This window comes from Amphibalanus amphitrite, unplaced genomic scaffold (genome assembly GCF_019059575.1).
Source record: "Amphibalanus amphitrite isolate SeventyFive unplaced genomic scaffold, NRLGWU_Aamphi_draft 000584F_arrow, whole genome shotgun sequence".
In the NCBI taxonomy this organism is placed as follows: Eukaryota; Metazoa; Arthropoda; class Thecostraca; order Balanomorpha; family Balanidae; genus Amphibalanus; species Amphibalanus amphitrite.
The window spans coordinates 157,583-183,267 of NW_024882078.1; the positions used below are offsets into that span (position 1 = coordinate 157,583).

Consider the following 25,685-nt stretch of genomic DNA (forward strand, 5'->3'; position numbering starts at 1 on the left):
CTGAGCCCGTCACGATGGACAGGGCGCGAAAGACCACCCAGTCCCGCGATGTTCTCAAAACATCTCGCCACACTGACAGTCTTGACAGATGTTGCGGTATTAGTGTGATCTACCCGAGTCGGATCAAGGTGACTGGCCAGCTTGGAACAGAGGCTTTGAGTTGTTGTGGAGAAGGGTTTATGCATCTTCAATGTTTTTTAATATAAAAAATAAGCCCCAGTGTGTGCCCTGTGCATCAGGGCATGCATAGACCTGCCGGTTTTATTTGTTCTTTCATGTTTAAGATTTACCGTAGAAAAAGAGAAGAGAATATTTTAGCGCCATGAAACGTTCATTTACCTTAACTAGTATACATTTCATGTCCAAATATTTTTTGCATCTAAAACGGTTGTAGCTGTCAGCATTTCTTGCTGTAATTTTATGAAGTTTATTTACTTTCAAAATTTCATGAGCGTGGGTCATCACTATCTACTATTTTGTTTGCAGAAATGGCGTCCGCCGACGTCGCAAGGTGTTGCGATGATCCGAATTTTGCCGTAATTTGCTCATTTCTCGAAAAATTTGGTGAAAAATGTGGGATTACATATCCCTCTTTCTCCCGGCTTCAGCAAATGCTGGAGTCAACAGACGAAGGTGAGGTTCAGGCGGTCAAACCGCCACTTTATTTTAGGGGTTGCGTTAGCTCTGAATGGGCACCGGCCCCTAGCTAATGGTATTTTGTGTTTTTGTGTTATTTACACAGTATTTTGACATGTTGTCACTATTCTCACGCTTATGATTGTCATCTTATCACTGTCTCCATTGCTGTTTGACCACAAAAGGGTGTGAAATACAAAGATTTAAAGCTAAAGCTGCATCACTGACCAATCCTTTGGTACAATCTCATTTTTGCTGGTTTCGAGGCTACTGGAGATAGTACGACTCAATAAGAGACAAATTAACATTGTATGATTTCCATGCATGTAATTGAAACCTGAGGTAGCAGGCATACAGGCCTGTTGTGGCTTCATTTGAGATGATTTAATGTTTTGAACTTGTGCTGAGCCCTATTTCAAGGCACGATGCTGCAGCGCACTGTGCTTTGTTGCTGTATTTGTGCAGTGTTTGAGACTAATTGCCTTGGTGCACTAGCTGTGAATGTCTTGAGTTTGTTGATGTTTCCATTGAAACTGAATACACCACGGTGCAGCGAGCTGCAGCGCTGTGCTTTGAAACAGGGCCCCGCTCAAAATGGATGTTAACATTTAGATAGGTAAATGTTTTCACATTGGTACCTTCAAAAATAAGCCCCTTAAAAAGTAAAGCATTTTGCTTGATTTCCCAATGACAATGATGGATTATAAAGTAATCAGTTTTCGCATGGATATCACAACATTCTGTACCATGCTGGTGGATGGTTTCATGCCCCATTCAGGTTTTTTTGCAAATATTTCAGAAATGCATATTTGGCAGACCTTATCATGCATCTTTTCTGCTGACTGCCCATTTGAAAATTGCAGACCCTGGCTGTTCATGGACAGGTCACCAGGTCAAGTCAAGTCACCTTACCTATGTCAGATAAAGTTCCAATGCTCACCATAGCTACACCAACAGAATGATCACTTTTAAGCTTTCAGTGTTTGCTAAGAATAACAGTATGCTTAAAATGTATATCTCTGAATTTTGATAGCAGTGACCCAGTAAACATGCCGACGTCGGCGCGACGTCGGCCGACGTCGGGGTGACGTCGGCAACTCGGCATCGGCATGCCGACGTCGGTCCAACTTCGGCACGACGTCGGCTGGATGTCGGATATGCCCGCATGTACCGACGTCCAGCCGAGGTCCAGCCGACGTCGGACCGAGATCAATTGCTGAGGTCCAGCCGACGTCGGGGCGACGTCGGACCGACATCGGCCGCTGTTTTGACCGTTAAAATATTATAATACACGTTTCATGTTTCATAAAGAGCTTCTGTATTCAAAATATCCTCAGGAAACTCAAATCTTCCTCCACGCCGCAACCCCCTGATCCGGACTGGACGGGAAACTTTATCCCATTTGGGATTGCCCGTAAGCCGAGCTCGCCCGTAGCCGGGTGCGGTGAGTGCTTGGGGGCTGCTCGGCCTATCCTTTGGTCAGGCCATGGATTAGGTCTCAGCCCCGACAACTCACCAGGTCCGGGCCCAGTTCATATAGAAAGGCCAGTCGGCAAGTGTCACTTTGCCAAAGTGCCACTTATCAAAGGGACACTTTGGGAAACGTTGGTGCAGGTGTGTAAGAGTGGCATATGAATCCATTGTGGGGTCGCCCTTTCCAAGAAGGGTCACGTAACAGCAATGGGACCAGGGACTCTATATGAACTGGACCCAGGGTGCTCGCCAAGAAGACCAATGTCTCCATCCTATCATCCTTCCGGCTCTGAAATGGTCTTGTCAGACCGAAAGGGCATAACCCAACAAAACAAACTAAATTCGCCATCTGGCTGCGTGGTGTAGTGGTTAGCGCACTAACCTTGCGTTCAAATGACAGGGGGTTCGAATCTCACCGCCGGCTGATGCTTTTGGCGTGTTGTCCCAGTAAACATGCCGACGTCGGCGACTGGGGGGCTCGAATCCCGCCGCCGGTTGATATTTTTGGCGCGTTGTCCCAATAAACATGCCGACGTCGGCCCCGTCGGTCCAACGACAAACGATCTCGTCAACCTCGGCAAACAACCTCGGCCCGACGTCGGCTCGACGTCGGCTGGACTTCGGCTGGACGTCGGAACATGCGGGCATATCCGACGTCCAGCCGATGTCGGGCTGAGGTTGAACCGACGTTGGGCCGACGTCGGGCCGAGCCTCGGCCCGACGTCGGGCCGACGTCGGCATGTTTACTGGGGACATATTAAGGTCGGCTCATTTTGTGATTTCTCCATTACAAGTCAATGGGATAAAATTGGAATGCACCTCTTTTGGAACAGCTTCAGACTTCACTCTCAAATATAGGATAACAGGCTAACATGACACACTGAATTTGAAAATGCCACCTATGACCCACCTTTTTCCCACTTAGGTCATCTCAGGTCATGAAAGGTTTTCAGCAGTTTTTTAACAGAAAATACTAGAGCAATGAAAACACTTAATACGTGTTCAGCTTGACAAGATGGATTTACTGATGTGCAACATCACCTTTTCTGGTCATGTTGTGACCTTGACCTTAGGTTAAATTTCCAAATGGCCTTTCAATGTTAAATTATAGTTAATTTGATCCAGCTTGCCAAGAGGAACAGGATGCTGGCAAAATCAGTGTGCCAGGTTTAAGTCAAAAGATGGTGCAGAAAAAAATCCAAAGAAATGTCATTTTTAAGAGTTTTTGTTCTGGAGGCTTAACTGCTGATCATAGTTCAAAATTCAAATATTAGGGCACTGTCCAGAAGGAGCATTAACAGAGCACCAAATAAGCTTTTCTATGGCACTGTAGCACTATTCATCCCTGATTTATGTGCCACTTTGTTGGAAATTGTCAAAATAGGTGAAATTTGACCTTCGATCACCTTTGGTGACCTGAACTTTGACCTTACGTAAAAAAATGACTTAAGTACTTTCATAATGATTTTAACACTTTCCAATGCGGCTTATCGCTTGTTGCCATACAGCCCAGGAGCCCAGTTATGCAGGGAGGGTGTGATAGCACCCCCCCCCCCCCCCCAGCATCCCAGGTAAAATTCAGACCACCAGCACAGCGTGGATTAACATCATAAATTTTAATTGTTGCGGTGTCCTAAAACCTCAATAGAGATGCATTGTATGCTGTCATCTTTCTATGGCATAAGTATTTGGTATGTAAGACTATAATTCAATAAAGACTAGTTTGTTTTTTTCCAAAAGGACTCTGGCTGTAAGTTCATTATCGTCAGCTCTCATGTGAGTTTTGGCAGCTTCGGTGTCTGGGCAATAATTTCTTACTGAAAAAATATTATATTTCAAATTGTGCACGGTAAGTACCCAGAGAATGTGTCTGAAAAAAATGACATTCCATGATGAGGTCACTGGTGGCAGCAGGTACCCACTACCCAATGTCCGAAGATGGGAAAAAGTGTCTAAGATTTGGGGGATGCATCGTTTTTCACTGTTCCCAAGGTTATAATCGAGTAAGCGGTTCCGTCCATGATAGCTATCTGTTACATTGCAATACAAGTTTGACAGCATGACAGTGGAGCATGACGTCACCACGGACTGTTCTCATACCTGGTTCCAAAACGCACGCATAGAAGGGAACGCATATGTATAGGGCACGCATAGAAACGCACGCATATAGGGAAGAAAGCCTATGTTAAAGTAAGTCGACGTTCGATTTTCTCAGGTTCAGTTTTTGCCCGTTTTGCTTGTTAAAACACGTGCTTATTCGAAAAACTTACTTGGAGCCAGAGTCCTTTTGAAAAAAAAAAACGAAGTATACCTGGGTTCTGAAAAATTGTATCAGGTTTAAAGCAGTCCTCATTGTTTGACCATTGTATTTCAGTTCACGATGCGCTGAAGCACTTTCACATCCGCCTGATGCGGAAGGCGAAGCGGCAGGTGAAGCCGGACCTGTGGGAGAAGGCGCTCATCACGTTCAGTCGACCCATCTGCAAACAGGATGCCTGGGAGCTGGAGAGGTTCGGCTACAAACAGGCCGACCTCGGCGTCAAACTCCGCGTCCTCAAGGTGGGTGCCATCAGCGAGGTAGTTTTACCCGCGGATGGTGAAACGTGATGTCACAAAACAGGGTGTGTTTGTTAATTGGGTTTAAGGGTGCGCCGCCTACAAGGTCATTTTGTGCCCATCACAAAACAATGTTATGCCTTCATCTGCTTTTTTGTGTCTTTTCATGGATCCCACCAATTTCCTCATTTCAAGTGGAAGCATGGCTTTTGTGCTGTTTTGCCTAGCTCGGATTCAATCAACCTATTCTGTATTTTTCTTTGAATCAACCTATTCTGTTTTTTTCTTTTGAAATAATTCATGCATCCATCATGTGATTTGTGGTATTTAAGGTATTTCAGGATACTTTGCTACCATTTAATATCCGTGTCCTGCGCTCGACGATTTACGTGCTCCAATTTCTCCCTTGCAGAATCTGTGTGAGGTGCAGTTTGACCGTAACAAGAAGTTCAAGGACGAAGTGAACAAGGAGAGTGCCACCGAGCTGCGGCGCCAGCCTCTGGGCCGCGACCGGCACGGCAACAACTACTGGTACCTGCTGGACGACGACTGTCAGCTGCGCATCTACAAGGAGGACATCGACGACGAGACCTGGCAGGTGGTGGCCACGTGAGTGACCCCGCGGCGGGGCAACGGGTGGGAGATGGGGAGAGGATAAGGGGAAGGTCGGGTCACGGTCCACGGGGAGATGTGGAGGGCCAGCGAGATGTCGGCCGAAACTCAACAGGTGATGGCAGGTCGCCATTGGAATGATATTTGCGTCGTGTTACGTTGTCGTTAGTCGTGTTAGTTTGTAACGAGCAATAAAACATTTTGCAACAAAGCATGGATGCAATTAACCCGCGCCCCAGTGGCGGTCTCGGCCAACTTCGCCCTAGTGAGGGGGGGCATATGTTACCACCCACCTCTAACTCAAAAACTAAGAGGGCTAGAAAGACGCGGTAAAAAGCAGTCGATAGCTCTCAATACGTACGTTTGAAAGTATTTCGGTCATTTTTCACCTTAGAGCAATATTGGGGTCACCAGAGGTCATCAAAGGTCAAAATTTGCCAATTGTCATTATATTTTTCAGAAAACATGCCGCTATCTCAGGAACTATGGTAGCTAGAAAAACGCATGGAAAACAATCGATAGCTTTTGAACTGTTCTTTTGAAAAGGTCATATCAATATTGTCCTCAGGTCAACGGTTTAGCCTCCAGAGGGCAAAAACTCCAAAAATAGCTGTTTTTACGAAAAGTGTTTTTCGACAATAACTTTCGACTACAAAAAGCCACGACATTTCTATTGCCAGAATCGTGTTCCCCTGACCGAGACGCGTCGAATGAACTATAATTTGACCTGGAAAGGTCAACTTAAAAATTTGACCTCAGGTCAAGGTCATGACCTAACCGGGAAAGGTCATGTTGCATATCAGTCGATGCGTCTCAACAAGACAAACACAATGAGACCATCCCCAGCGTTCTATCTCTTTCCAATCGCGAGTTATTGGCAAAAAAACTGTTTGTAGCCTCAAATGACCTCGGATGACCTTTCTAGAGGCTATCAGCAAAAATGACACCTTGGTCATCACGAGTGGACTAAATCATTGTGATTCTGAAATATTTGGACTGTTCCTATGCGTACACACGGATCTAGAGGCACTTTCATTTTTCTCCATTGACTTGTAATGGAAAGGTCATGCCACTGACCTGACCTTAGGTCACGGATATAAAAAAAAATCCGAGATATACAAATTGTAGGCTCCCATAACAGCATGCAATCCACCAAGTTTAAAACTTTTCTGACAAACACTGCAGGCTGGACATGATTGCAAACTTTTTTTAAGGCTTGGTCAGTTAACTTAACCTGGTGACCTGACCTGACATGACCTGGGGTCAAAAATTTCACACATTGTCCAAAATTGATGTACCAAAAGCTACCCCAGCTACGCGCCGCGGTTTTTTATTCACACGCGAAAAACGCGACAGGGTGGTAACATATGCCCCCCCCCCCCCACTGGGGCGAAGGTTAATAAAGCGGTGAATTTCTTTCGCTCACGGACAGTCACCCCGTGCCGACTTGAGAATATATAATAAATGGTGGGAATTAAGAGGTATGCTATTCACCAGGTGTGTCAACACAGAGGTGGGCTGTTTTCAAGGGTTTCTATTATCAGAGAGCATGCCGTTTCTTGGTCCGTTCGTTATTAGTGTCCTGGTCTGTCTGAATAGCCCGTCAGATACCGCCGTCCCCCACTGACGCCGGTGTGCCGTCCATTCTGCCGCCAGTGACCGGGATAGCATGGTGGCGCTCATCCAGAGCCTGCAGACCGAATCGCCCGTCGGCACATCGGTGGACAACTCGCAGGCCAACAGTGAAGAGGAGCTGCTGCAGGCGCCGGCCGCGTCCGTCGCCGCGTCTGTCGGCCGGCCTCAGCCCAAGCAGGAGCCGCCGGATCGGCCTCCCGATAAACCGGAGCCGGCGCCTGATGAGGCCGTGGCTGAGGCGGAGGCGGAGGCGGAGGCGGAAGAAGAGGAAGACGTAGAAGCAGAGGCGGATGCCCCGGGCGCGGCCGACGATGTCGAATCCGATGAGCCAGAAGCTGAGGACATGGAACCTGATGCGGGGGCCGAGGAATCCGATGCTGACGTGAAAGAATCACTGACTGAGGAGGCCGAGACGTCCACAGAGAAAGCTGGGAGTGTAGAGGCTCCAGCTGAAGATTCAAGGACTGAGGTGAAGTCAGATGTTCAAATCGATAAACCAACAGCCAAGGATGAGGAGCAAGAACCCAAGGCTGAAGCTGAGGAACCCGACGCCGAAGCCAAGCAGCCTAAGGACAAAATCCAGGAACCCGAGCCTGAAGCTGAGGAACCTGAGGCTGAAGCTGAGGAACCTGGGGAACCTGGGGCTGAAACTGAACCTGAAGAACGGGAGGTTAAGGCCCAAGAACCTGAGACCAAAGTGGAGGTACCTGACGCCAAGGTCCAGGGGCCAAGAGTCGAAGCTGATGCTGAGGAGCCGGAGGGAAAGGCCGATGAACCTGAGCCCCAGGCTGACGAACCTGAGGCCAAGGCTGACGAACCTGAGGTCGCGGCCGATAAACCTGAGGCCGCGGCCGAAGAACCTGAGGCCCCGGCCGATGAACCTGAAGCCACGGCCGATAAACCTGAGGCCACGGCCGATAAACCCGAGGCTGATGAACCTGAGGCTGAAACCCAAACTGAGACTGAGGAGCCCATCGTTAAAGCTGAGGCTGAGGAACCTGTGGTTAAAGCCAACGAACCTGAGGTCGAGGCAGAAGAACAGGAGCTAAAAGAAGAGGAAGGCAAAGAAACCGTTGTAGAACCTGAGACTGATGCCGTGAAACCGGAAACCCCGGCCGAGGAACCGGGGGTCGACGCCGCGGAACCTCAGGTTGAAACCGAGACGACGAAATCTCCCGCGACGGTTGCAGCGTCGGAAGGGGGTGCTCCCGTTGAATCGTCGGAAAAGCATTCCGTCGACTCCGGCTCAGTTGAATCGTGTGCAGCAGCGAAGGAGACAGATTCTGCCGAGAAACCTGAAACTGGAGTGATTGATGAGAAGGCTACAGAGGCTGTTCCATTGGAATATGGAAATAGTGAGGTCAGTAAAGCTCAAAGTCCTGACGCACATGAGAGCGTTTCTGCGAGTAGTGAGCAGGAAAGACCGCCTTCCGATATTGATGGCCCTGAGCTTGCCTCTAGCACAAAAGAAGTGGAAGTTAGTTCTGTCATGGTGGAGGAAATCTTATCTAAAGCAGAAGAGCCAGGAATGGCCGCAGCCGCTGCCGAAGAACCTTCCGACTCTAAAGAGGAACGCTCTCTGGCCGAAGAAGAAGAGCTCTCAAAGGCAAACAAGGACCAGCCCTCTGTCGAGGAGGAACATGAAGCGCAATCGCCTAGCGCGAAAGAAGATGCGGCACTGTCCCCAGGAGATGCCGCACGTTCGCCCGATGCCGTCGGCATCGTGTCTGGGACGGCAGAGTCTGACGTCGGCGTCGCTGACCATCGTCGGGAGCCTTCCAGTGCCGCCGCTGGTTCTCCGAAGACCAGCGGTGCTCCTCCCGAGTCGACTGAGGAGCGCGAGCGGCCGACCAGTGATGTTGCTGCTGCCAGTGACGAGGCGCGGGCGGCGGACAATGCGGGGGCCGAGGGGACTGCCGGTGTTGGTGCAGCAGTCATGGTGACCGGCACCACAGGGGACGGTGGGGATGGAGGGGAAACTGCGGACACTGGGGACGGGGCGGCGGACAGTAGTGTAGCCAGTATTAGCGCTGATCGGGCCGGTCAGTCGGACGAGCACCGCGCAGAGTGTACAAACAGTGAACGGGAGGCGGGCAGCGGGGCAGCTGAGCCGGCCGGCGGCTCCCCGGCCGCAGTGGGGCCAGGAGACGCCGCGGTGAGTGGACCAGCGGTGGGGTCGGCCGCTGGTGAGCCAGATGTAACGACCGGCAGCGGTGACGGCGTCCTGACTGACCCCGCGTCGACCGAACAGTCGGCTCCCATAGAGCAGCCTGTGCCGGCAGCAGAGGTCACGGGTACGGAGGGACCTGATTCACCTGGGCAGGGCACTGAACCTGCTGTGTCTGTGAGTGAGTCAGCCCCGCCGGCGGCGGCAGACGCTGAAAATGCTGAGTCGACAGAAGCCGTGCCGGTCGGCGCTGAAAGTGCTGAGTCGACCGGAGGTTCAGCAGACAACACTGAAAGTGCTGGATCGGCGGGAGCCGTGCCGGACAGCGGTGAAAGTGCTGAGGTGACGGAAGGTGCACCGGACAGCACTGAAAAGGCTAAGGCGACGGGACACGCGCCGGACACTGATGATACCAAACCTGACACCGAAAACACCGACCAGCGGGACGCTGCACCCGCCGAGTCGGACGCACAATCGGAATCTCATCCAAAGTTGTCACCCAAGGCGGCTAATGAAATCGCTGACCAGGCGGTACCAGATCCGAAACCTCCGGAGTCTGCCGTTGAGTCGGTACCCGGTGAGGTAGGGGCTGCCTCTAATGAGACAGAACCGGCGCTAGCTGTGGCAAAGCCTGCCTCTGATCAGCCATCTGATGAGGGAACAAGATCAGCAGCGGTGGTAGTAGATGAACCAGCTGAACCGTCAGGTGACGATGGTGCGCCCGAGGTCAAGGAAGACACCCCGTCGGCGCCGGATGTCAAATTCCAACACGCGGCCGCAGCAGACGCAGAAGGGTCGTCATCGCCAACCCCCGCTGCCGTATCGAGTGCAGCGCCGGAGGAGGAGAAGTCCTCAGAGGCCACTGGCGGAGACGATGTGGAGGCAGACGCTGACAAAGCCGCCTCGTCAGCTGTGGGCTCTTCGGAAAGCGCGCCCGCTGCTTCTGAGGAGGAAGAAAGTCGTGCAAAATCTGATGAAGCGAGCTCCGGTGTGAGCAAGATCGCCGACGATTCAAGCGATAACTGCCAGAAAGAGGCCAGCGTTTCGAAGGAGGGGGCTGCTGAGAAGCCAGCCACCTCCAGTGGAGATGACACCTCAGCCGCAGGGCTGACGGACGGCGCGGCAACGGCTGATTCCTCCTCTGCTCGAGAATCTGAGAGTGAACGTACGCAGAAGATTCCTGATGCCTCTGCTGCTCCGGAATCTGAGAGCGCTTGTGATACAGCAGCTGCCCCGAGCTCGGAACCTGCCAGGGATTCCCCAGCTCAGAGTTCGGAAAGTGCTGGTGATAGCACCGCTCAGGCCTCTGAGAGCGCCGCTGATACTGCTGCTCCTGCCGCTGAGGGCGCCAGTGAAGCCACAGCTCCGGCCTCTGAGGGCGCCGGCGAAGCTTCAGCTCTGGGATCAGACAGCGCTGTTGATATCTCAGCTTCGGCTTCTGAGAGCGCGAGTGACGCGGTAGCTCCGGCTTCGGATAGCACGAGTGACGTCGCTGCTCCTTTTCCTGAGAGCGCCGGTGACGCCGCTGCAGAGACTGGCTCTGGTGATGCTCAGTCTTCTGTCACATCTAGTGATGACAAGCCGACAGCGGCGGACGCGGATGCTAAGAGCGGGTCAGGTGATACCGCGAGTGAAGCGCCGGCTGCTGGAGGGGTCAGTGAGGCCATTGAGGACCCTCCGGTGGTGGTGGCCGGGGCGGGTTCGGGCGCCGAGTGTCAGGGCGGTGTGCCGTACGGCTGGGTCAGTGAGGCGATCGAGGAGCCGGTGTTCCTAGTGACCGGCTCCGGGTCCGGCGCTCTCTGCGAGGGCGGGAACTCTCCCGGCTGGGTCAGTGAGTCGGTGGAAGACCCGGTGCTCGTCGTGGCCGGCAGCGGTTGGGGCGCCCTCTGCGGCGTCGGCGGCCGGCGGCGGGGCGCCAGGGCGGCCACCCACGGGAACAACGGCCACGCCGAGCCGTTGGCGGTCGAGTCGGCACCGGCGGCCGGCAACGGCGAGCTGGAGGGCGAGGGAGACGCCGGGTCCGTGCCGGCGGCCAAGAAACGCGGCCGGAAGAGGAAGAGCGAGATCGAGAGCCTGGTGGCCGCCGAGGGCGCGGAGGTGGACGACGGAGGCAGCCGCCGACGGTCGTCCCGGGTGGCCAAGCTGCGGGAGAAGGAGGAGGAGCAGCGCAGGATCGAGGAGGAGGAGCGGCTGCGCGTGCTGAAGGAGCAGGCCGAGCTGAGGAAACTGCGCCAGCAGGAGCGCGAGGGCCGCCGCGCCCAGCGCAAGGAGGAAAAGAAGAAGAAACGCCGAAAGAAGAAGGCAGCTCTGGTGGAAAGTGATGAAGAGAATGATGATGAACAAAAAGCAAAGGCTAAGAAGAAGAAACGCAAAAAGAAGAAAAAGAAGGGCGGTGGGAATAACCCGTGGGTGTCCTCATCGGGGACCAGCTCCAGCTCTGAGGAGGACGAGGACGAGGAGGAATTATTCGCTCACCACGCCGCCGAGGAGGAGGACATTTTCCGCTCGGACCACGAGTTCTCTCCGGAGTCGGACAACGACCAGCAGGAGTGGGTGCCGGTGAAGCACGCGCGCACGGCCCGCTCGGCGCGCAAGGTGGCGCGCACTGCCGCCAGCGACCCGCTGGAGTCGGCCTCGGAGGAGGAGTCAGCTGATGAGGTGGCCAAGGAGGACCAGTGCCGAAAGTGCGGCCACGGCGACCACCCCGAGTGTATCCTGCTCTGTGACGACTGTAACGCCGGCTGGCACACCAACTGCGTGCGGCCGCCGCTGCTCAGCATCCCGGAGGGCGACTGGTACTGTCCGCCCTGCGAGCACAACCGGCTGGTGGCGGCGCTCACCGCGCGGCTCGAGCAGTTCGACGCCGCCCTCCAGCAGCGGGAGAAGGAGCTGATCCGAAAACAGCGGCTCGACTACGTCAACATCAGCATGGGCAACGTGCTGCCTACGCCGCCGCGCCGGCCCAAGAAGCCGCGCAAACGCGAGGACGACGGCTCGGAGGCGTCGGTTGGCGAGGACGGCAGCAGCTCGGAGGACGACTCGTCCGAGGGTGACTCGGAGTCCGAGTCTGAGGACGACTCGGAGTCCTCTGAGGAGTCGGACGAGCCCATCTACACGCTGCGCGCCCGCCGCCAGGTGGCCGAGGTCAGCCAGAAGGTCAAACAGTTCGACGAGCTCATCGATGACGCCATACGGGTGAGTGAGGAACCGCGGGCGGCCACGGGCGGGCTGGGAATTATAACAGTGTTTGACTTTGTCGCCGCACGATTCCCGTTAATCGTGCGCTAATCCTTATTGATTTGTTGTGAACTTCATACTCTATGCACGCATGCATGTTGAGTTGCTAGTGATGCATGTGTTCAACGGGGAAACATAATGCACGGTAATGCTTTCGAAGTGCAGGGGCAGTTTTTGTGTATCAAATCTGTCTGATATAATACCATTTACGTCGCTCATTTTCACCAACCAATGTCAACGTTCGGCAAAACTTCTAGTGCATTTAATGTTGTCTGCCCTTTGCCCACTGCCGTTGCTGATTGCCTCTGCTCTTCTGTCTGACAGGACGAGCTGGAGTATGTGCGCGGCGCCGGTAACGCCGGCCGGGGCAAGGCCATGGAGAACATCACTGAGGCTGAGGCCGCCGATAAAGCACCCGCCGAGACCGCTGCTGACGAGCAGACAACCCCTGCCGCCGAGGAGACGGCCGACGCCGCCCCGGCCGCTGCCGCCGCTCCCGGAGCCCCCGCCGACGCCGCATCATCGTCAGACGGGGAGGTGGCGCCGCCTCGTCCGACGGCAGCCGCCCGCAAACGAAAACGGCGCATCAATGACCTGGACGACACCGGTGACGACGATGATGACGAGAAGGACGCCAGCTTCAAGGCGACCAGCGAGTCCGAGGCCGAGGAGGACGAGTACAATCCTGACGAACTCTCGTCGGCCGAGAGTGAGCTGGAGACGCGCCGCGGCCGGCGGAGAGCGGCGCGTGAGCCCACCCGCCGCTCGGCGCGCGCCGGACGACGGCAGCGCTACGTCTCAGACGACAGCAGTGACGAGGAGTGGGGCGCGCGCCGCGGGAAGCGTTCGCGGCCGATGCGCGACTTTGTGGTGTCCGGGGACGACTCTGAGGAGTCTGACGGCACCTGGGGACGCAAGAAGCGCCGGAAGAAGGCGCCGCCGCGCGCCCGATCGGCCAAGGCGCGGAAGAAAGGCGGTGGTAGTGGCGGTAAGGCGCGACCGAAGAAGCGGCGCGCGTCCGGGGACCCTCCGGCGGAGAAGCCGCGCAGGCGGGTCAAGTACGCCGAGCCGGAGGAGCAGCCGGAGCCACTGGCACGGCGCACGCGCGGCAAGGTGACCAACTATGCAGCGATCCTGGAATCCGAGTCGGACAGCGACACACTGAGGCCCATCGAACCGATGAGCTTCGGCCGCAAATCGAAACGGAGCTCATCGGAGAGCGAGGACGCTTACAAACCGCCTGCTGACGAAAAGAGCGAGTCCGATGAACCGGTGGAGAAGGAGGCGGAGGAAGAGGCTGGAGAGGAGGAAGAAGAGGAGCTAGACAGCGGAGAAGACATGAACACCATCCCTCAGAAGAAGGAGAAGCCCAAGCCGACTCCGCCGAAAGAGAAGGCTGCTGAGCCGCCGGCGGCTGAGTCTCCTCCCCGGCAGGCGGTGGCAGAGCCGGCGGCGGCGGCCGACTCGCCGGAGCCGCAGGAGGAGCCGGAAGAAGAGGAGGAGGAGGAAGAGGAAGAAGAGGACGAGCCTGAGCCGACGGATCTGGCTCCCGCGGCGGAGCCGACGCCGCTGGAGCCGACGGAGCCGGCCGCGCCGCCGCCGCCGCCCACCGCGCAGCCGCTGGAGCCGATCCAGCGGTCGCCGAGTCCGCCGGCGGCGCCGCAGCCGGGCAAGGCGCCGCTGCACCCGCCGCCGGCCGGCATGGCGCTGCCGCCGATGCGGCTGGGCGGCCCGCCCGGTCCCGGCGGTCCCGTGCCCGGGATGCCGGGCGCCCCTCCGCCGGCCGGCGGCCGCGGTCTGCCGATGAGCATGGCCGGCGGTCACATGGTGGTGCGGCCGCCGCCGCGCTACCCGGGCGGCCCGCCGCCCGCCTCCATGCCACAACCATTCCACTCGCACCCGGGCCTGCCGGTGAGCGTTGCGGGCGCCACCCACCCGGGTCTGCCGGGCCACCACCCGTACGGGCCGCCCGGCGCTCCGCCGCCGCACTTTTACGGCGGCGCGCCCGGCCAGCCGTACCCGGGCCTCCGGCCACCGGCGTCAATGCCCGGCGGCCCGGCGCCCAGCCCCCATCAGCCGTGGCGGACGGGGCCGCACCCCGTGTATAGCATGCGGCCACCGTACGGCGCCGGTCCGCCGCCCCAGTACGGGCCGCGGCCGGGCGAGCCGCCTCCCGGTCCGCCGGGTCCGCCCGGCCCTCCGCACGGGCCGCCTCAGCCGCAGCAGCCGCCGCCGCCGCCCCCGCCGACATCGTCCGCCAGCCAACCGCCGCCGGAGGCTGACGGCAGCCGGGAGTTCGGCGGGCTGGTGTCCTACTTCACCAGTCAGGCGCAGAACGACTGAGCGCGCCCCAATGACTCATTCTCGCCGCCCATATTCACTCACACATCATGCATTCACGCGCGCGCGGCGCCGCGCACCGCCGGGCCGGGCCGGCGAGTGGCGCCCACCAGCGCCGCCCTGCGCGCGGAGGGAACCTAGAGCTATTTATTTCCCTCTCCGTTTTGTGCTGGCGCGCCGCCGGCCTGCCCTCCATTGCAGTCATTCGGGGCCGGGGTGTCCCGTGTCCGCCAGCGGCGACGGCCGCCGATCGCGCCAGTCGGCCGCAAGGGTATCAGCTATCATGTCGATTTACTTTTTAACATTGCGAGCGTTATTGTTTGGAGTCGGGTGTAGTTGATGCATCTCCGTGTTTTGTACGATATGGTAGTTGGAAAATGAAGTGAAATATATGCGCTTCGTATCATAAACAGCTTTTGGTGGCGCGCCCGGGAGAGACTTATCGCCACTACCGGGGAAGGGAAAACTACTTTTCTACCCGACTTGCTGGGACACATATACTTTCTTGCAAACGCCAATAAATTATGCTCTAAGGCCTGTCACGATGACCTTAAGTAAACTAAGTCAGATAGCCCTCCTCGCTAACAGTAGCTCAGTGGAAAGCACAACTGCTATCGTGCTCGTGACGACCAGCCACATAAGTATTCCTCATTTCAAATCGGGGGTGGACGAATGTGCCGAGTTGGGGTAGCACGGACGCAGCAAATCCGCCGCCGCCCTAGCGGTGACCTTGACCTCCGCCGTCTGCTGCGGCTCCAAAGCCAAGCCGGCGTGGAACTGGGAAAGCTCGTGCTACCCCAACTCGGCACAAATATCCACCCCTGTTTCAAATATCTGTATCAAGTTTCATTTATTTGTAAATCAGGCGACAGATTGAGTTGAAGAGCACAGTACAATCGTCAGATTATGTACACACTGCAGGACGCCGGGGGCGTCAGTAAAAAACAGCCACCACATTCCGGAACAGTCGAGGGCTGGTCGCGGCGGGACAATATCGTACGAATGTCTTGTTAACCCGGACGACAGCCCGGGCCCTCAGTTATCCACAATACGCCATCCACCACTTGACCCTCTTCGCTCAGTTCGTCGTGATTACCGAGTCGAGGTCCAAGGTCCGCCTGTGATTTTATTATACAGGGCATACACGCGTGCACAGCCTAAATCGTGGCGCGCGGCTCTCATCGAATACCGCCTCGCAGCTGCAGGGCGCTGGGGTTGGTCTTCGTGGTAGAGGCCTTGGCCTTCTTACTCTTATCGGACTGCCAGCACTTCCACAGTCGGATCGTTTCGTCGGCGGCGGCGCTGGCCACCGTGGAGCCGTCGGGCGATACGGTCAGCTCCAGTACCCGAGACTCGTGACCTGTAACACAGGGAGACACACCACGTCACGGTCACGGCGATCGTCACACACAGTCACGACCGTCACACATCAGCCACAAAATATCCCAAGACTCTTCGGCGCAAAATGATCTTAGTGGTCGACGCGGCGCCCTTGAGCTCCATTAACGCCGCAACAGGTGGCCCGTCACACAGCCCCCCAGTCCCGTGGACGTACTCCGTCTTCCCGGATCAAGACTGCTTCAGCACACAATGCACACATATCCTTACCTGTGAGGTCGATCACTTTGGTCATCTGCGGGTACTTCCAGATGGTGAGCTGGTTGTAGCTGAAGCCGTGACCGGACATGATCTCCTTGAACTCAGCGGACCACACCAGAGAGCACACCTGGCAAAGGGAGAGCGGGGATCGGTCATATCGCGCTCAGAAAATAGAGCAAACACATTCCAAGTACGAAAACGTTCTGTAAACAAGTTCCCTATCTGTCAGCTTTGTGTTGTCCGTTACACCCCAGCCAGTCCCATCCCTCTCACCAAAGATTCGAGCACGTCCCATCCCTCTCACTAAAGATTTATGCACGTCCCAATGTCCCATCCTCTCACCAAGGATCGGCGTCCTCTCACCTGTGAGTTTGTGGTGGTGGTGTTCAGCAGCTGACCCGTGGAGGCGTTCCAGAAGCGAATCGAGCGGTCGGCCGTTCCGCCGCCGGAGGCCAGCAGGTGCGGGCTCCAGGGGCACCAGGAGACCGCCTTCACGGCCGCCTGGTGGGCGTTCAGGGTGTGCAGTGGCTCGCTGTTCGCGTCGCCTGCGGAAGCACCGCGTGAGACCGCGGGTGAAACAGCGGGTTAGACAGAGGGCTAGACATGGGATACATCACAGAGGGTCTGACATCCGGTCAGATTGGGGGTACGCTGAGGTCAGACAGTGAGACAAGAGACCACCGATTCAGACATGGTTAGCTTCACTCTGGTTAGACGTCGAGACAGGGCACATCGGTGTCAGATAGGGACGTCGGCGTCAGTCAGTCTGTCTGTCTGACGTCTGTATCTGCCTCCTTCCCCCTCTTCCCCTCTCACCAATGCCGGCGGCGGCGTCCCAGACAAGCAGTTGGTTGTCGTTTCCGCCAGAGGCCAGCAGGCGGCCCTCGTCGGACCAGCGCAGGCCGCAAACCTCCTGCACGTGGCCCGCCAGCGTGCCCACGTGGTGGTTGGGCACGCGCACGTCGTGGTTGTGGATGGCTCCGCTTCGAGAGCCGCTGGAACACGCAGAAGGAGTGGTGAGTCAACAGACACACAGTGCAGTGAGTTGAAGACGGAATGGGAAGAGGGCACTGTAACAGCGTAACAAGATGATGACAATAAACAGGTGTGGCGGAGTCATGGACGTCGACAGGGTATCAGCAGTGTGACAGTAAAGGATATTCTCAACTTAAGGAGCGATGCACGAGTCACACATCTACCCTGGAGACGAAGTGTGTCACTGACTGAGCTGGAGACTCGCTGGGCCTCACATATAACACAGGGACGCACCGGGCCATGTCACTGACCTGGATATGATGTGGTTGTTCCAGGAGAGTGTGGAGACGCGCGCCTCGTGGCCGGCCATCACCCGCAGCCGTTTCTGTCGTGCCACGTCCCACAGCTGAACGGCGCCCGTGCTGTCCCCCACGGCCAGAAACGAGCCTGGCGGAGGACAAACCAGTCAAAAACCACGCACCACACAATTATAGTGCTCAGAAAAATAGCAACGGCCGCACAGAGCAAGCAACTGAGCGGGGGCTAGGAGAAAGCATGAGAAGTTCGTCGAAAAGCCTGTCGAGATCGTCATTTACAATTGAATAGCGTTTAGCGAACAGCGACGGACCTAACACAGACCAATATCTCTCTAAGTATAGACCAGCTTTTATCTCGCACTGAGCGAGAACACGAACGGGCCTCCGCCGCCGCTATGCCGTACCTTCTTTTGCCCAGGAGAGTGAGCAGATGTAGTCCTCCTGGCTCTCCATCTGGGTCAGGCTGGCGATGGTACCGTCGGCAGCGTTCCACACATACACAGAGCTACCGAGCGCCACGGCCAGTTGGTTGGAGGAGCTCCAGTCGAGAAGGTGCAGGTAGTAGTCGTCGAGTAGGTCGGGCGCGTCCAGAATCTTATCCGGCGCCGATGGGATGAAGCGTGTGGATGGTGCGCGCGGCGCCGAGGAGCGGCTGGCGCTGTACAGCACGCGCAGACCGTTGGCGTAGCCTGTGTGGAGAGAGGAGAGGGACAGAGGGACAGAGCGTCAGACGGATGACACCCGGTGGTGGGAGCCTGCAGCGGAGACTATGAAGCGGCTGAGAGCGTGAAGGAGTCGGCAGCAGTACACTACTAGTGGAAAAAATGAGCGGCGGTGACGGGAGAGCCAACTGAAATCGAGTAACGATAATAATTCCTTCACATTCCTCATGATGAAAGAACATAATAATGTTCACAACTTGATATCAGCTATGATATCTTGATATGATACGTTAGCCAATTACGTTGAATGTCTTGTAATACCAACTGATCGATCTGCAAACTCGCATTCCCGCAATATCATGCCACTTATATTTGAGCCTGTGTAAAAATGAAATCCCCACTATATCCTTACTATTCAACACGATCTGATGAGCCAGCGTCCCGGTCCCCCCCCCCCTCCTCCCCACTACTCACTGTCCGACGGCTGCGGCGCCTTGGCGCGGAACGAGAGGATGCGCGTGTCACGCGGTACGCCGTTATTCAGCGTCTCGGCGAGCGCCTGCTGCTGGTCGGCGGTGGCCGGCGCCGCGGTGGCCGACCCCTCCGTCGGGCTGCCCGTGGCCGAGAAGCTGGCCGAGGCCGTGGTGTCGGCGCTGCCGCCGCTGCCCGCGCGCACCAGCGAGTGATAGCTGTTCTCCATGTCAGTCGTGCCGCGACAGGGAATGAACCTGGGAGGGAGGAGGGCTGTTAGAGCGGTGCCGGCGCGGCGGTGTCTGCCAGACTGGTGGTCACCGAATACACAACGAACTGAGCCTGTCCATGGTGTTCACGAGAGAGCAGGTTGCTGGGGTACCGACGCTCCCAAACAATCAAAATGGTTACCTTTGTTATTTGTACCGTGCGAGCCGGCATGCTATGCAATCAATGCTTTGCAACCCAAAACCTATGCAGAAACATGGTTCAAATGCAGAGCGAACCACCCAACACCAAGAATCAGCATTACCCGAAACTCAGCCCCTCCCCTCCGTCGCCGTTTCTGGCCTGCCCGGTCTCGGTCTCCCAGCACCCACCTGTCGCCGCCGTTGGGCGTTTTGGGGGCCGCCCGGGTGGGAGTCCGTCCGCCGGGGCGCAACGTCAGCGCGCCGTCGGTGGTGTTGTGGCCCGGAGTGCCGGCACTGCGGGCCGGACTGCTGCGCTTGCCCGGAGTCCGGCACCGTCCCGGAGACGACTTGTTGGAGCCGCCAGACAGGCCCGGAGTGTTCAGCGAGAGATTCGAGAGGTTCAGACCGAATCCTGATGGGATGAAAGGTGGTTTGACAGTACTCACGACACAACAGACTGAGCAGACTGCATAGATAGTGATGGTAGTTGGTACAAATGGCTGAGCTCAGCTTATAGTTAAGTAGGAACTATTGGCAGTTAGAAGTACTTATGATACTCTAATTGATGCAAAACATAACCACTAAACTTAATCATATCCAGTGTGTCAGAATCACCGAGTCACTTAGTCATGAGAGCCTAAAAAACTAGACAGTTGTGCTGCACTCACCTGAGGTATTGATATCTTTAGGAACATTGAGTTTTTGCACTCCCTGCTCCATTGCCTTCCTTTGCCATCTCTGAGTTGGGAACTTGTTCTCCATATTGGGCTAGAATATTCCACAGAATGCCTCTGGAAGAGTAACAAGCAAAACTTTAAATAAACTCACCTGTTTAACTCACCTGTTGGGTTTCCTAAAGGGCTTTGTTAGCTATGTTCATTAATGTATGCTCAGAAGACTTGGCAACAGACCTGTTAACTAAAAACCTCAACACCAGATCCTCAGTGCTTAATTACTAGTTTATAAATTTGCTCAACAATTTAAAAGAAAATCTTGACCATCTTGGTTCTGTACAAAAACAATATTGGTAGTGTCTTGTACCTATCACTAATGTTGTACGTAATGCAAGAACCACTAATGTTGCAAATATTAAAACAATTTAAATTGATGTATCATGTAAGATTGTGCTAACACAAAATACTAACAAGTACCCACAAAATTAAAGAAGGGGTGGAACAACTAAGCATTTTCTGGCACCAGATTCCTGGTTCCCACTTCCCAAACCATCCAATCATCTTAAATAAAAAAGGCAATCAAACAATAAATAGACAGATAATAATAAAAGTACAAAATTAAGGACATGGTCAGGTCACACGTCATGTCATTATCCCTAAATATAATGTAATGCAATGCATTTGTTTTGCATTGCTTGTCCAGAGTCACATCATTAATGTAGGTATTCATCCATCCAGTCATGTTAGTTTAACATTTCAAAACAGTCATTTGTGACTTGTGAGATGGTTGGAAAAGGAGTCATGACTGCTCAAAGGCACTGTCAAACAGGGATGGTTGGAAAAGGATTCACATGTTAGTGTTGTTAGTATATGGACACCGGGTACAGTTACCTGGTGTTAGTTCATGCAAGGATTTTTCTGCCTATGCAAGGAGACAGAAAGGAGACAAGGTCTATGGCTATCTTTCTGTCTATGCAGTGAAATTGACAGTTCTGTTTTGGTTAGTGTGGCATGGCAAATAAGACATACAGGTATCTAGCTCATACCCTCGTAGACACCCTGCAGAGTCCAGGGCCTTGTTTCAACGGTGATAGCAGCATGCTGCTATTACCTACACGTCACACGTGTCAAATTGGGTTTCCATGGAGACATCAACAAGCTCTCCAATAAGCTCTCCAGTCAACAAGCTCTCCAACACTACCAGAAGTGTGACGTCAGCTCGCGAAATGGAATAGCCAGGAATGGAATACCAGTGAAACAGGGCCCAGACTGAGAACACAGTGAAGTCTCTATGATTCATTCATTATTTCAATTTGACTTTGAGTTGCAAGAACAAATACAAAAAATAAGAATCAACCCAATTCATTTAATTCTAAATAAGCATCATATACCATCTTCGCTTTGAACCAAAATGACTTTCAAAGGAAAAATTCATTACAACAAAGGGTTTGATTTTTAAAAAGCACTTTGACTTGGTCTCTAACCACATTAGGTCAGCGCTAGAAAAACGCTAGAAGCAATTCGATAGTCAGTAGTCACCTTTTAAAACCTCTTTCTAATTTGATTATTTTCAGTCCTGAGTATCTCCGCTTAATCAATAAAATATCAAATTCATCACATACACTGAAATTCGGGGCCTTGGTAACAACTGGATTTCCATTACGTCATGGGTGATGATGTCACACCACGGGTGACGTTTCACTGCTGCTGCTGCTGTCCACGGAGGGCAGCGTTTGTGAGTGGAAAACAGTAGCAACATTGTAAATGAAGGCAGTATTGGCGCTTATGCTACATATGAAATTTATAACAACATATTGATATTGGTGAATGTTTATTTTTGTTACTTTTCATAAACCCTCCATTTCAGAGGGTCTGCATGCAAAATTTCTGTTATTTTTTAGAGTCAAGCTATTGTACTAAGGGATTTATTTTGGCAATTTAGTCATTTGTTAGGTTATAAGGCTGCAGAAACTTTTAGTTGAGGTTGGTATCCATTATCCAGTTGCAGCTATAATCGTGTCATATTTTGTATCATTTTCTGAACATGTAAACACCTACCTATATGAATTCAAATTTTGTGATTGTAGAAAAGCAGTTACCCTCACATTGCAGCGGGGATTAGAACAATTAACCACACTTGTTATACAAAAAGCCTGTTTGCCATCAATTTTGGGAATCCAAATTGGGTATTGGTAAGGTAGATGTAGCACAAGCTGCCCGATGCACGAGAATGGGTCTTTCTAACCAAACCTTACCTAACCTGACCTACAACCTACAGCCTTAAACCTAAAATTTACAACCTACGACCTAGTCCTACGGTATGGCATATCACAACAGCTTGTGCTACGTCTGCTAGTGCTACCATGACCCAACTTTGTGCCAATTCATACCAACTTGGGATGACAGTCACTGCAGATGACAGATGTGTGCTGACCATGCAGGTCTTTGTTACAATTGCAATTCTATTGTGTTACAGGTTCGGCGTTCTACAGCTGCGACCCGCCATGGCTGGGCCACCGCAGCGGCATCACCTTCAGGGTGGACCTGCCCGTGGCCACCCGCCGGTCGGACCCGCCTGCAGTCCGCAGGGAAGCTGCCCTGCGAGCCATTGCAGAGCTCCCGCACCCGGACGTCACTATCTGGTCGGACGGCTCGGCTCGCGGCGGACGGAACAGGGCGGCGCAGGCGCTGATCCAGTTCCACCACCTCAACAGAGAAGAGACCGTGCGCGCTCCTGCAGGGGCGGTCTGCTCCAGCCTAAGAGCAGAACTGACCGCCATGCGCGAGGCGTTCGCGGCTGTGGCCGGCCTGGAGGACGGGGAGTTGGCATCGACCAAGTCGGTCCGCCTCCTCACCGACTCAAGGTCTGGGCTCCAACTACTTGGCCGCGGCCCAGCTAACCAGACCATGGCCCTGGCCGCCGAGGTGTGGAGGCTGCTGAGTGCTGAGCACCCTCACCGAGAACGGCACCGAGACGGTGCTCCAGTGGGTGCCAGGCCATGCCGGGCTGGACGGCAACGAAACCGCCGACCTCCTGGCTGGCGAGGCCACGGCGGGCGACCAAGACAGCGCACCGATCGACCTGTCGAGTGCGCGGGCCGCCGTCACGCGCCATGTCCGGGAGCTGTCGCGACAGAGGGCAACCGCTGCCCACCCGCACCCGGACCCCACGCCTGGCCACGACTCCCTGGCGCGCTGGGGTCGGTGACGCTGTCCCAGCTGAGGACCGGCACATCACCGCTGACCCGTGACACGCTCCACAAGATTGGCCCGGAAGCCGACGACGAATGCCCCGCGTGCGGGGAGCCCGACCGCGCGGCGCACCTACTGACCGATTGTCCGGCCTATGAGGCGGCCCGCCGCCGCCGCTGGGGTGTCGACCCTCGCCTGGTCGACGTCCTCGGCGGCCCGGCGACGAAGGTCGTCACCTTCATCGAGGATGTTGGGCGGACCGAGCCGCCGCTCGACCCGCCTGCGCCGCCGCCCCCCTGAGCGGGTTGGCAATGGGATGCAGAAGAAGAAGAAGAAGCAACTGCCAGCGCGCCACGGCGGCGAAGCCGAGTTCCGCCGCTGGACCGCCCGCGCAATGGCCAGCACAGACAAGAGACAACCGAATCACAACACCTACAATTACGTTATTATGGTATTGACATTGTTACAATTAACCCTGCTCTTTCGAGCGTGGATGCACGCTGAAATTGTCGCATAATTCCATGCAGCTTCCACCCTTCTGCAATACAAAGTTTGAATACAAAGTAGTCTTACAATAGGTTTAGAACTTATGTGCAGATTGTCGATGCTGGTTGACTTGATGATTGGAATTGTGTTTATCTGTTTATCTGTTTTGACTTAAATATATGGCCATGTACTATGGCCTACCTTGGGAAGTGTCTCTGATTTCAACAAAACATTTTTCATCAGGATACGCTGCAGGGTACATAGTACATACGTAGTGAAAATTTTGAGCATGTATGGGTGCGCATGTGGAGATGTAGACTGCGAATGAGACGGACTACGACGGTTTTTGAACCAATTAAATCTGATTGACAACATAATGTAGGATTAAAAACTGACTGTCAGAAGAATATTCACAGAATATTCACTTCACCCAGTACAACGAAAAGGGAAAGTCAGGAAACAGGCAGGGTACATCTCGAAGATCAATCAAATTGCAGGTGCCGATTGGTTATGGATCATTGTAGCTCAATGTACTGCCTTGTGCTGCTTTATTGATTGAAATTGCTTCCAGCTTGTATTGAAAGAAGTCATTATGGAAGAATTAAAAAGGTTCTTGAAAAATTTAAATACTTTGAATTGATATTTATGCAGAATTATACACCCGTATCATTCTTTACATGTCAATATTTGTATATTATCTAGCATATAAGAAAATAGTGGCCTCAAGTTTCTAGAAAATATCTGATTTTACTCTCAGAGCCACTGCAGATCCCTAAAAAGTTAGGAGCCGTCTTCATTATTGAATGTATAAACCCAAATAAATTATCACTGCTCAAAAGTGGAAGAAATGACAAATGAAATAAAGTTTTCCTACAGCGTTGCAATCCAGATTTCAAGATAGTGATGGGCGCACTAGAAAGCAAGTAAAAGTACTCCACAAGGCAAAAGTAAGGAACAAGAATATCCTTATACTGTTTCAGAATTCGGTAACAAACATTTTTTGTGTGTTTTAAATACCCGAACAAATCGATTCCAGAATCAGTCTTGATAATATTATATGGTTTTTGTATGGTGTTGGTGGTACTTGAATGACCAAAGTCAGTACATGTCCATCACCTTTCGATATTTCCGTGGTGCTCGTTCCCATTTCATAGCTGCTCACGGTGTTTTCTGCTGACGTCATATGGTGCTGCTCCACTAGCGCCACCATACGGCGTCAGCTGGCGAATTATCCAGTTAATACCAGAGCCCGAAATTCGCTGGCGTTCTCCAAACGCCGAAGGCAGTGCGCGGGGAATGTCTAAGGTGCGCTATTTTGGCTTTTTTTAGCCTTCTTCCATTTAAAATAGTAATGGGATGGAAAGAAAATGTACTTCTTACTTTGATTACTTTCTACAAGATAATCGCTCTTGTTGCTCAGTTTGCATTTATCATTCATATCAAAATCATTTTTCTACTTTCTTTAGGTGCATAATTTCGTTTGAATCCTTCAATGCAGCATATAATTATTTAGTATCTTCACGACTCACAAAACTGGGAGCCCATTACTATCTCTATAAATAGTTGACTCGATCACTTAACTGTTGAACTATCACTAAAACTTGCAGAAAAAATGCATACATGATGCAAAGGTCCTGTAGGTAAAAATCCATTCATCATCGTCATCCCTAAGATAAGCCCATTAGCATCCCTCACGCTCTTCCTCTGGGCCGGCACCTGGCGATCACCCAATGCCTGCGCCCTACGCTATCATCCCATAGCGATAGCTCTGCAATGGTCGAGTCTTTTTGGGCCAAGAGCTTGGCTCCCAAGTCCCAACAAAAAAGGCGAAGATCTGCCGACAAGCAGAGGTGGAGATCTCGGGGGTCGGGGGGTCAGGACCCCCCCCCCCCCCTGAAAACGAATTACTGCTATGTAAGTCAATGGTACTGCATCCAGCCCGCCTCCATCTGCCCGGCCTCGAACCCTCCTGAAATTTTGACAGATCTCCACCCCTGCCGACAAGCACATCTTCCAACAAAACTTGCACAGCAAATTCATGAATTTATCGACATTGTTGAGTCGTGATGAATGCTGCTTGTCTCAAGGAGCTATGCTATGCAAAAACAAAACAGTTTTACCGTTCAAGTCATTGACGCATTGTTTTGTTTGTACATATGTTGGATAAGGCTGTTTCGGTCCGACGAGACGAGATCGTTTCAAAGCCGGAAGGAAGATAGGAATAGGAGGAGACACTTGTCTGG

At 53.7% G+C, this 25,685-nt stretch overlaps 2 protein-coding genes across 3 annotated transcripts; one reads left to right on the forward strand and one right to left on the reverse strand.

Moving 5' to 3' along the window:
* The first annotated feature begins 476 nt into the window (after positions 1 to 476).
* LOC122394314 (microtubule-associated protein futsch-like) lies at positions 477 to 15,066 on the forward strand. The gene is made up of 5 exons (XM_043391101.1): positions 477 to 633; positions 4,484 to 4,668; positions 5,078 to 5,274; positions 6,934 to 12,274; positions 12,641 to 15,066. Exons 1-5 carry the CDS (start codon positions 489 to 491, stop codon positions 14,657 to 14,659), a joined length of 7,887 nt encoding a protein of 2,628 aa, XP_043247036.1. The 5' UTR covers positions 477 to 488; the 3' UTR covers positions 14,660 to 15,066.
* Positions 15,067 to 15,489: 423 nt separating this feature from the next.
* LOC122394306 (cell division cycle protein 20 homolog) lies at positions 15,490 to 24,712 on the reverse strand. 2 transcript variants are annotated; one of them, XM_043391082.1, is made up of 11 exons: positions 24,694 to 24,712; positions 21,304 to 21,395; positions 19,759 to 19,881; positions 19,280 to 19,502; positions 18,684 to 18,937; positions 17,952 to 18,236; positions 17,542 to 17,677; positions 17,072 to 17,250; positions 16,619 to 16,800; positions 16,265 to 16,382; positions 15,490 to 16,016 (listed from the first exon to the last, which is right to left on the reverse strand). In XM_043391082.1, the coding sequence occupies exons 3-11, from the start codon at positions 19,850 to 19,852 to the stop codon at positions 15,835 to 15,837; spliced, it is 1,653 nt and encodes a 550-aa protein (XP_043247017.1). In that variant the 5' UTR covers positions 19,853 to 19,881; positions 21,304 to 21,395; positions 24,694 to 24,712; the 3' UTR covers positions 15,490 to 15,834. The 2 variants fall into 2 exon arrangements, with proteins under 2 accessions (XP_043247017.1, XP_043247018.1); XM_043391083.1 differs by lacking the exons at positions 21,304 to 21,395; positions 24,694 to 24,712 and adding an exon at positions 21,249 to 21,282.
* Between the last annotated feature and the right edge of the window lie 973 nt (positions 24,713 to 25,685).